The 10,618-nt window shown below is 50.5% G+C and overlaps 1 protein-coding gene across 1 annotated transcript in view; it reads right to left on the bottom strand.

Moving 5' to 3' along the window:
- FNDC1 (fibronectin type III domain containing 1) overlaps positions 1 to 10,618 on the bottom strand; it is a 97,865-nt gene that overhangs the window by 53,214 nt on the left and 34,033 nt on the right. The window contains 1 exon segment of the mRNA XM_006152238.3: positions 2,332 to 2,538. Coding sequence (XP_006152300.1) covers positions 2,332 to 2,538 — 207 coding nt within the window.

Genomic DNA, 10,618 nt, shown 5'->3' with positions numbered 1-10,618 from the left:
TTCTGGCGCGCGAGTTGCGCCCTCAGCAAAAAATACAAAAAAAAAAAAAAAAAAAAAAAAAAAAAGACTAGCAATTCTACTCCTCTGCAGATATTTTGGTAGACTGGCCTGCAACACCAAATTAGGGCTGTTTAACCTGCACCGCGTAGAGGGAGGTTTGGAGATGAAGGACTGAAGGGGCTCCCAGTAACTCGGTGGCTTTGGGTGATGGCATCCCTAATTCCAGGCCATGCAGCTAATACTGAAGTCATGCTTCACGAGGCATGCTCGGCTTGGACTGTGTTTCCTCTTCAGCATTTCATGCTGCAGTGCTGAAGCACCACAGGGCTGGTCTATTCTTTCCTGAAAAAAGTCTGATGGCGTTGATGCTATGCATGGCCCCTGGCTGCCCGTACCCTCCAAAGAAGGCCACACGGCTGGCATGCCAGGAGAAACTCTTCCACAGAGCCTTTGGCAGGTGGCTGAACATCACAGCAAATAGAACTCCTGAAACTGCTTCAGGAGGGAACTCGGCCTGGCTGTCCACTCAGCATCCCCACCAGATCAAGCCCATAGTGGTCACCACCTGCTCCATGGCTCGGGGAGTCCGAAGAATGCAGAGCTGCTTATCCAGGTTCCAAATGCTGTGTGGTTTGCCTTGAAAACGAGGCGTGCTCTCAGAGACCACAGTGAGGGGTAGGCCCAGCAGGCTTGCTTCCACACAGCCCCTTCTCATCTGCTGCTCTGGGCCCAAGCAGGCTGTGTAGCTGCACCTCGGCAGCTCTTACTCCCGCGAGCTCTTCCTCTTTCCTCTACAGCTCTCTGCATCGTCCTCATGGTGTACTCAGCTCTCCCCTTGTCAGAGAGGAGCCTTCACTCTTATAACTAAGGAGAGCACCAAGGGTGCCAGCGGCCTTCCAGGACCCCCTGCCCTCCTCTGCACCTGCTGGGGCTGTTCCCCACAGGCTAAATGGCTCTCCTGCACCTGCAGCCCCATGCCGTGTGCTGAACACTGGGAGCTGCCTCTGCACAAGGAGTCCTGCTGATGGCTTCTGGGAGGCCTGCCAAAGCACATTCCCTTCCTGCCTGAATACTGAGACAACCAGAAAATGGCAGAGGTGGGCTGGCCTTATGGCCTCGTGGCTGCGGGAGCCAGATCCCACATGGCTGACCATGTGGTTTGAGTCCCCACCCCGGAAGCTTGGGGAACATGCCAGGCACACGTGCACGCTACTCAGAATGCTGAGAGGACGGGAAAGGGAGACAGGATGGTGATGCGACCATGCCGCTTTGCGGGTGCTTTCCCCTTCTCCCTTTTCTGTCTCTCTGTAGCAAGCATGTGCACCTTCCAGTCAAAACACTTAAAAAGGAAGGAAGGAAAAGAAAGGGGAAAGGAGAAAGGGAAGGGGAATGACAGAGTCAGCAGTAGAGCCCAAGTGCTTACTACTGATAAAAAGCGAGTCATGGGACCTACGGGTGCGTCCTTTCCCATGTGAAGCCCCGGAAGCCCTGGGCCCAACTGTGTAGTCAAGCTCCCCTCAAGAGGAGGAGACATAAGGGGCCATGCCTGCCTAGTGCTCCCCATAATTCATCAGGAGACAAGGGGCATTCCAGTAAGGAAGGAGGAGTAGGGGCCAGGCAGCAGCTTGTGCGGTCTCCACTCAAGACCAAGGTTGTCCCAGGCCTGAGGGTGAGCAGCTGTCGCCTCAGGGCTGGGCGTATCCACTGTCCAGGTCTGCCTAGGAATCGGGACAGCAGAGATCAGGACTCAGTCCAGTCTGGAGTCAGGCTCTCGTAATCTCTCCCGCCCCGGCACAGCGAAGGCTGCCTCCAGCATTGCGTGGCTGATACTTTCTTAACCAAACCAGTGGCTGGGAAGGGAGGCCTGAGCTGCAGGCTTCATACGTATACCTGCTGCCTCAGCTCAGTGGGTCCCCAGGTCCAGGGTCCTAGGAATCTAAGCCAAAGCCTTGAGGAACAAAATGATGAAAGCAGAGCCAGGGTGGGAAACACACACACACACACACACGCACACACACACACACACACACACACACACACACACCAAGCCCCGGCCTCTTCTCACATCCAGAAAAATAACCTGTCCCAAGGATTGTGCACTGTGGAGGCAGGGAGCACCTGACGGGCACTCGGAAGGCAGCTTTGCCCTGCCAGCACCTGAAGGCTAAAACCCTGGCAGCTAGAACAGGACTGGAACAAAGTAGGGTCTCCGCGAATTGTTTACCTGGAGAATGGACACCGCCGTGCAGTTCTAATGTGCTGACTTGAATGGGCTTCTAAACAAAAGGTCGCGAAGACCATCACAACACGGACCCCTGCCGGGAAACTTACCTAGCTTTTTAATCTCGTGTGTCCGCTCGTCTCTTGTCAGGGGAACATAGTTCATCTTCCGGCCGCTCTCGCCATAGCCCAGAAGAAAGCCCCGAGACCGGCGAGGACTCTTGGCTCCAGACAGGCGTGGTGCCTTCCACGCCACGGACAGCCTGTCGTCTGAGGACCGGACGCGCACACGCAGGGGCTTGTTGGGCACTTCCTTTTCTTAAAGAGGATGACACGGAGACCGTTAAGTGATGTACTACTTAGAGTTCTCCAACACGGAGAGGAGGTCTCTCCAAACACAGAGCCCTAACAGCTGCTGCGCTGGAAAGCTCCATTTTTGGTAGCCAGTTCCAGTAAGGACATTTTTTCCAAGGGCCTGAGTGCTCTAAAAACCACATTTCTCCCCACATATCATACCAAGAAGTCTCAAGAACTTAAAATGAAAACATACCAAGTGGTGAGACTGCCGGCCAGAAATCTTGGGTATTTTAGAAGATCTTTTTCATCTATTTCTTTCTGCTCCCTTAAGACCAAAACTATATATTCTCTGGCAAGTGTTAAAGGTCAGTGTCAAAACAGGGCAGACACACACTATATGTTACTTTTAACTGTCCTCCAGAAAGCTTGTTCGCTGTAGTGTTGAAAAGATAGGCTTGCCTCGCCTTAACAATAGACCATGAACAGATAAATACTGATTTCTGTCTGAGTCTTGATGTTTCTTCCATGTCTAAATCTTGTCTCACCAGACAAATCCTCCTGTGGCCCCACTATGCTCTTGTCTAGCATTCTATCTTCAGTGGGATGTGCGATTTTCTTCTAAGTTAATCAATTTTGAGAAATCCTCTTGCTAAACTGACTAATCTCAAGACATGATCTCATTATTAACATTCTCAAAACAATTTGTTCTGAGGCCAACACTTAGAGTTTATAAAGTTTTTGCTTTGGGGCCAGTCAGTGGTATGGTGGTCAGGTGGCTGGATCCCACACAGCTGACTTCAGCTTTCACGTCCTGAACCTGGCAACTTGAAAAACCTGCTAGGCATGTGTGCAGGCATGCCCAAAGTCCTGAGAGGAGAACGGAGCAGGGGTCATGGAGACCTCTTCTCGAGGGGCTGATTTCTCACTTTTCTGCACACACTCTCTCTTGCTGTGTCTCTCTGTCTCTCTCCAGTAGGTGCATGTGTCTTCTAGCAAACAAAGAGCAATAGTGCACACACATACACACATGTTTTTCTTGTATATCAAGTAAAAGTTGGTAAGTTTGGGAACAAGGGCTTCCTACATGCAAGGAGCAAGTAGACCACAGTGTCCATTTCAGCTGTCATCCAAGGATGCCATCAGGCTAATGAATGTCCCTCCTAATGGTGCAAGCTGGTTGCATCCCAAGTATTCTTCCACTATATACATTAATTTTGACTAATGCTATTATACTGGAAAATTCCCTAGAGCTAAGCTAACACTTCAACCCAAAGACACAAAAACTAATGTCATGAATTAGTGTGCCCTCCAATAGAGACAAACCGCCATTGGAGATGGCTATTCCAGATGTTAGACCCCTAATTCCAATGCCCTGAGTTTAACCAAAAGGACCATCCACGTGTGGGTCAGACAGAATTAGCTGATCAGTCACAGGGTACCCCATTCCCCAAGGCTCCTGAGAATAACATGTCATTTCAAAAAATATTTTCCCCAACATACAAGTAGCAATTATTAAAAATTTTTGGGTTGTAACCCCATAGCATGGTCCAACAAAATGAGCAAATCTATTGAAAACACAAGCATGGGTCTTAGGGAGTCAGCGGGCAGTAAAATAATCATTGATAAAGCCAGTCAGTGGTGTGGGGGTTAAGGCAGCTGGTACCACATGGCTAACTGTGCAGCTCGAGTCCCAGAGAAATGAGGCAGGTGTGTGTGCATGCGTGCTCCAAATTCCTAAAGGAGACGTGAAGGAGAAGGGACTGTGGCACGAGCACCCTGCACGCGGCTGCTTTCTCACTTTCCTTCTCTTTGTCTCTCTCTGGTGAGGGCACATGCCTTCTAGCAAATTTAAAAACAATCATTAATTATTGACAGCGATGGCATTCTCCGGCCAGCGGTTGTGCTCCAGTCTGGAGTCCTTCCCCGCGGTGCACCCTGGCATGGACACAGCATTCCCGGAGGCCATTCTGTCACCACACGACCTTGTGGAGGGTTTTAGATCTCTGCTCTGGACAAACAGGCCCTGACTTGGTAATCCTGACACTCAACAGTAAAATACTGAAAACCCAGCCATAAGAAACAGGACCACTGGACTTTTCTAAAGTGATGAGGTTCTTGAGGAACAAAGGATGAACTTCTAAGGATGAGGCTTGGTCACAGATGGCAGAGGTTTGATGCCTGAAGTACCTGGCCTATGGTTCTGCCCTGGCCCAAGCCAAGCCCACCCAACATCAGCCCAATGGCAGGGACGACAGCTCTCACTAAGATGGTCCACCCCGCACCCCCACCCCAGGCTCCGGCCTTGCTGTCTCACCATTTCACACCAGGCTCAAGGACCAGGCCAGCCCAGTGTGCGGTGTAGGGACCAGGGCCGAGGCTGGCTCTCACCATCATAGCACTGCCTGCTTTATTAGAACTCGGCAGTTTGCAACAAGCTCTTGCATAGTTTGCCTCTGTTGTTCTAACCACAGCCCAAGAAGAGGTTTCAGGGATTTTTTTTTTTTTTTAAAGGAGAGCTGGCCCGATAAGGAGGATAGACACCATCATCCCAGTGAAAACGGAGGCTCACGGAGGTGAAGTAGCTGACCTGAGGCCGCACAGCTGTTCAGTGCCAAGCAGGGACCCGATCCAACCATTCTGATTCCAAGTTTCATCCACTTTAACCACAGCCCTTCCACTTACGCTTTCCCTCACCCCGTGCACCACCCCTCCAACCACCTAGCCCCTCCTGCCAATGAATGCAAGACAAGCATTTTGAGCTGGACGGGCTCCCTTCAGGGTGTGGACGTATTGCCTTGCCCAGTACGCATTCAGTCTAATGAACCAGACAGGCTTCTCCACGGGTAGAAAATGGATAAGAAAAGGACTCTCAGCAGAGATTGCTCGGAGAGAACCGTCCCGCAGCTGCATGGAGCACGCTGTCGGTGGTGAAACCACAGGCCAAGTGAGGACGTCAGCCCTCTCAATAGCCATCGCACGCTCTGATCTTTGGGTTTAGAAAAGCCAGCCACGCTCTTTCCCAGCTATTTAAAAAATGTCCTTTCTTTAGTATTCTGGGTTCCATACACTGTCAAACATCTTTTATAGATCATCTGGTAATCCTCGTTTAAGTTGATGTGCACATTAAGAAAACTACCCACATGGTTCAAATTCATTTGCAATTAAATTATTTAAGTGTTTTCTCTCAGCTGTATGCGATAGCCTCGCCAAAGCCTTCTGAAATTATCTAATAAATCCGTGTAAGTTCTTTTATTTTGAAAACAAAAAATCACAGTTCCAAGTTCATATCCACTCAAGCTCACGACCATGCGTGCTGAGAGTATGTTCAACTGAGCAGGGCACCTTCGCTCTTGGGAATGACCAGGCAAACTGCACTCAGAGCTGGTCAATAGCAGAAGACACAAGACGATAAATTACACACTGTCCACTCGGCAGGTCAGCCAGGTGAACAATGGCCGTCTAGACTGTACTAGACATCAGAAGGCCAGACAGGAAGAGAGCAGTTCTCCTGAGTGTATCGCCAGCTTGGCAAACTGGCAAATATTCTGAAATCATACAGAATCAGTTTTGGTTTTTTTTCCATAGACTGGTGCACTTGCCAGAGAGAGAAAGTGAGAAGGAAAGTGAGAATCACTCCCATCCAGGGGGGTTGGCCATGCCACAACCCCTTCTCCTCCATTCTCCTCCTGGGACTTTGGAGCATCCAAGCACATGTGTCTGGTGGGACTTTCAAGCTGCCGAGTCTAGGACTCGAAATGTGGTCTGACATGTGGGAGCCCAGCTCCTTAATCATTATGCCAGCTGCTGGCCCTGAAAATTTGTTCTTTTTACAGAAAGAAAAAAAATCCAAACTTTAACATGAAGCTTTGCCAGTTTAGAATTCTATGCTAGTTAAATGTAAGCTTCCTAAGTAGGCTTACAGGGTCTCTACAGTCCAAATCTGAACTGAACCTATTACTGGCTATATGACTATTAGAATTCTCCCTGAACCTCGGTAGTTCCCTCAATAAAGCCATGCACGGCATGCTGGATTTTGTAAAATGATCTGCTTAAGGTATTCGATAGCATACCTAGCATGTATTAAGCACGCTAGCTGTATCTTTAGTTATGACCAAATTGAAGTTCCTCACTCATCAGATTCACCAAGTGGGCAGCCTCCTTTGGAATGTGAATTGCCAATGTGTTGCAGAGCTTACTGGGTTGTCTTACACACAGGGGGATTAAGAAAGCATATTTCAAAGGAACAGATGTAAGCAAAGGAGGGGGCTTACTGCCAAAGACCCTTTGCTTTGAAATCTCTTTACATGAGAGGCTATCTACAGCCGCAGACCTCTTTTGCACCACGAACTAAAAGCATTGTTTGCTGTCTTCATCGACATCTAGCAATTATCAATCATTCTAAGGTCCTTGCCTCCATTGTTAAGAGAATGCATGCCTGCTGCTGTCCAGGGCCACTTATTCTTGGCCAGGAGCTCACTAGCAGTGCAGGTCATTTTCCAGCAGAATTAGAAGTATGACTCAATCCGTGCTTTGTGGAGTCCCCGGTGTGTCCCACTAGCCAAACCAACGACCACTGAGTTGACTACCAAGCTTCACAAAGATGGCCGTGTCCCCAGCCCTGAGTATGGAGAGAGCAGTCTTAACTTCCTTCAGTGGAACTGTGGACACCGGCTGGCCAGTGTTTAGGCCAGAGCCTGATATGTCAGAATCCCTTGGAGGGCCCCTGAAAACATGACCTGTCTCCCATCTCCACCAGGCCTGGGTGAGACTGCAGGCCTTGCTTGAACCTTCGATGAATAAGTGTGGCAACGAAGAAGAAAGAGTGCAGGAGGGGAAGAAAAAGGCCAGAGAGAATGTGCATTAGAGAGCAGTGAGGGACAAGTGTCCTACCAGGATGTCCTACCAGGCCAGCTGCTGTGTTGTGTCCTCCTGGTGTCCCATGCCCTGGTCACAGCCAGCCCAGTGCTGAGTCTTCAAGGAGGTCAGTGTAGCAGACACCTAAACAGCCTGATCCCAAGGGCTCCTTTGGCCTGGATTGGGCCCGGCCCCAATCCTCCTGAAACCCGTGAGATTGCCTCGCAAAACTCCTCTACACAGCAGGATGTGCAACATTCGCTCTGCAGTCTCTCTTTCAGGTCACACTTTCCTCTGCAGTGATCAACCTCAATATCTTCCTCTGTTAATTCAAGGTGATTCTGTGTGCTTTTTGGAGATGCCCAGCTCTCCAACAATGATAAGGAAAAGTAGAATCTTATCACTTTCTTTGGGATAGCGTCCATCAATGTCACCAACCTGTTGGTTCCCTTCCGGGGACCCAATAACAACCCATTTACAGACAAGGAAAGTGAGGCACAGAAAGGTTCAGGGAAAGTTTCCAGGTGGACAACAGTGGATGAGAGCTGGAACTGGAACCCAGCCTGTCAACCTGCAGTCCTCAGTCTCTCCACCTCAGCTCTCGTTCGGAAGCCCACAGTGCCTACAGAGCTGGTGTCGCCAGTAGCCGCACTGCAGCCTAAGCAGGGCACCTGCTCAGGCAGAAGGCCCCCTTGCTGCCTCACGAACACCTCTGGGGAAGGACTGGGTGTGCAGACCAGGGGTCCCTGTGCAAGGCACTCATGTATGTCCACTTTCAGAAAATGCTAGCAAAAATTTGTTGAACGGCTATTGGTCACTTCATTTTTTTACTGTTATCCAATGAAGCATTTGCAAATTAAGCCCAATTACAATATACGAATGGATGATAACCTGAAAAAGAACGCTTCCTTTTGAGACTTTGTCTGAACCTGCCGTAGTCCTCTGAAAGAAGGGCATCAACCCCACACCTGCATGCCTTTCCTCGGGTATCGAAAGGAAAGCCCGCTGTGAACATGCAATCAAAGTGGCACCTGGAGGACCAGCGGTGCCGTCGCAGTGGCACAGCTGGACCCAGCTGGGAAAGGTGCCGAGCTCCTGTTCTCAGACCTCCTTGAGCCCGCTGGGCAAGCGCGTGTCTGGTCTTGGGCCAGCCAAGACTCGAGTGGACTGTAGCATGTGTACCTGGTGTCTCTGTATCGCTCTCTCTCTCTCAGGAAATGCATAAATAAATAAACCTTTCAAAAGAAAGTGGCATCTGGTCCCCAGCACACTGGCCTTGTTGCAAGTGTGAGGTTTTATGAAGCCACTGAAAGCTGTTACAGGATGGGAAGGCAAGTTGGTAAACATTTTGTTCAAGGCCACACAGGGGAGCAATCCCTTTCTCCAGTTTTCAAGAGCACCCGCCCCTCGTACTTGGAGCAGCCACCCATTACCCTCTGAAGTAAGCACGTACCCTGGCACCTGAAGGGAAGGTCCCACTCCCAGCACTTGCCACCTAAAATGAAATGCCGCTGGTGAAATGCCCCAGTCGCTGGTGAGAGCTGCTCCATCGGCTGCCTTCCAGTAGCTGGGCTGCCTGTGGGGCCGGGCAGGAAGTCCGGAGGCCTTCACTCCTGCCCAAGGACATCTGGCTATATGAAGCCAGGAGCTACACACCCAAACCTCCATTGCCTGCTTCTTCATCACTAAAGAACGGGCTCGGGGCCAGGCAGCACTGATGCAACCGGACCACATACGAAGGTCCTGAGTTCAGTTCCCAGAACCTTCCCGAGCACATTGGGCACACGCAAGTACCTTCATTCAGCCCAGCTGAGGCTGGCATGAAGTCCCTGCTGGAGGTGCCTCTCTCCCTCCCTTTAATGAATAAACTAATAGTAATAATCACAGGCTTTCTGTTAGTGACGTCCCACTATTCCACTGTGGGAAGCAGCCTTGAATCAGGCACTCAGACAAAGCAAGCTGAGGTCTGAGCCCTGAGACAGAGGGGCTCCCATGGGAGGGGTGGGCAGGGGGGCTGTCACGGGGACACCTCAGCCTGCCCAAGGAATTCTGGTCAACAGACGCACTCGATGTCATTCTCCACAGAGCCCTCAAAGTAGCAGGAGGCAAGACAACAGATCTCTGATGAATGAAGCACCACTTAGGCGGCAAACTGGCCTGCCCACCAGCACCCCAAAATCAGCAACTGGCCTACACAGAGGCAACCCTGGTTTTCTCCGGGGCACCTCCGTACCATCCAGTGCCCCATCCCTCATCAATCCCATTCCTCATTCCTCCCCCACAGCATGGACACGAGCAGAGGCAGCCTGACGTGCATTCCCACTGGACAGGCCTTTCTTGAGGACCTACTATGTGCTTCCTGTGGACAGGAAGGCGAATAAATCCAAGTACCCTGTCCCAGGAGCTCCCCATCCAGGAACCAACTTCTGCCCTGCAAATTGCACACTTCACGAAACTTGGAGCTGCAGGGGAAGCCACTGAGGAAACAGTGACACAGACATTAGTAATTCCCTACTGGAGCTAGTGACTCATAATTAATTGAATTTCAACCGGGCGTACTTTAAGCACGAGTCTGGCACACAGCACCCCACAATCTGGCTGGAGCCCCACAGTCTGGCGAGGTCTGATGCTGCTGTGCCCTACGTGATTTGCCTGTTGGTGGGACGCGTTGGCATCTTTTACCCAGAGTGACAATGGTGTGTGTCTTTTTACACACATCAGCGGCGCCGACAGGGCCCATGGCAGAAGCACTCCCGAGGTCGGTGGAGCAGGTTTCAGTTCTGCACACCTGTCACAAGTTCAGGTATCCGCTCAACACGCGGCACCCATGTCAGTGTGTCCTCCTCTGCTAATATGACTGTGGATGTGCTGATCACGAACATTCAAAGCAGAGTAGGGTAATGGGGAGAAATAGCCATTTTTCAGTAATACAAGAGGTCCCCAAAGCCTACTATCACTCACTGAAATGAGTGAAATGGTCCACTTAGTGCCACAGAGTCACAAAATTTCAAAGCCGAAAAAAACCTTAGAAGTCTAGAAAGACCTTTAGAACCAAGAAAGTCCTTAGAAAGGAACTTAGAACTTTCTTGTTAGATCCCATCCTTTTCCAGCGGAGAAGTCTCAGGTACCGAGAAGACAAGCGTTTGGTGACAGCCTGATCCCAGAGCTCAAGCCAGGCATTCAGGGGTGAGCAGTGTAAGGATTACGGTTTGGGGGTTTCACTGTGCTCCTAAGTCAACAGACAGGG

The sequence above is a fragment of the Tupaia chinensis genome, unplaced genomic scaffold (genome assembly GCF_000334495.1).
Source record: "Tupaia chinensis unplaced genomic scaffold, TupChi_1.0 Scaffold000346_1, whole genome shotgun sequence".
NCBI lineage: Eukaryota > Metazoa > Chordata > Mammalia > Scandentia > Tupaiidae > Tupaia > Tupaia belangeri.
Note: the sequence above shows the minus strand (reverse complement) of the source record. Positions and strands in the feature narration are given on the sequence as shown.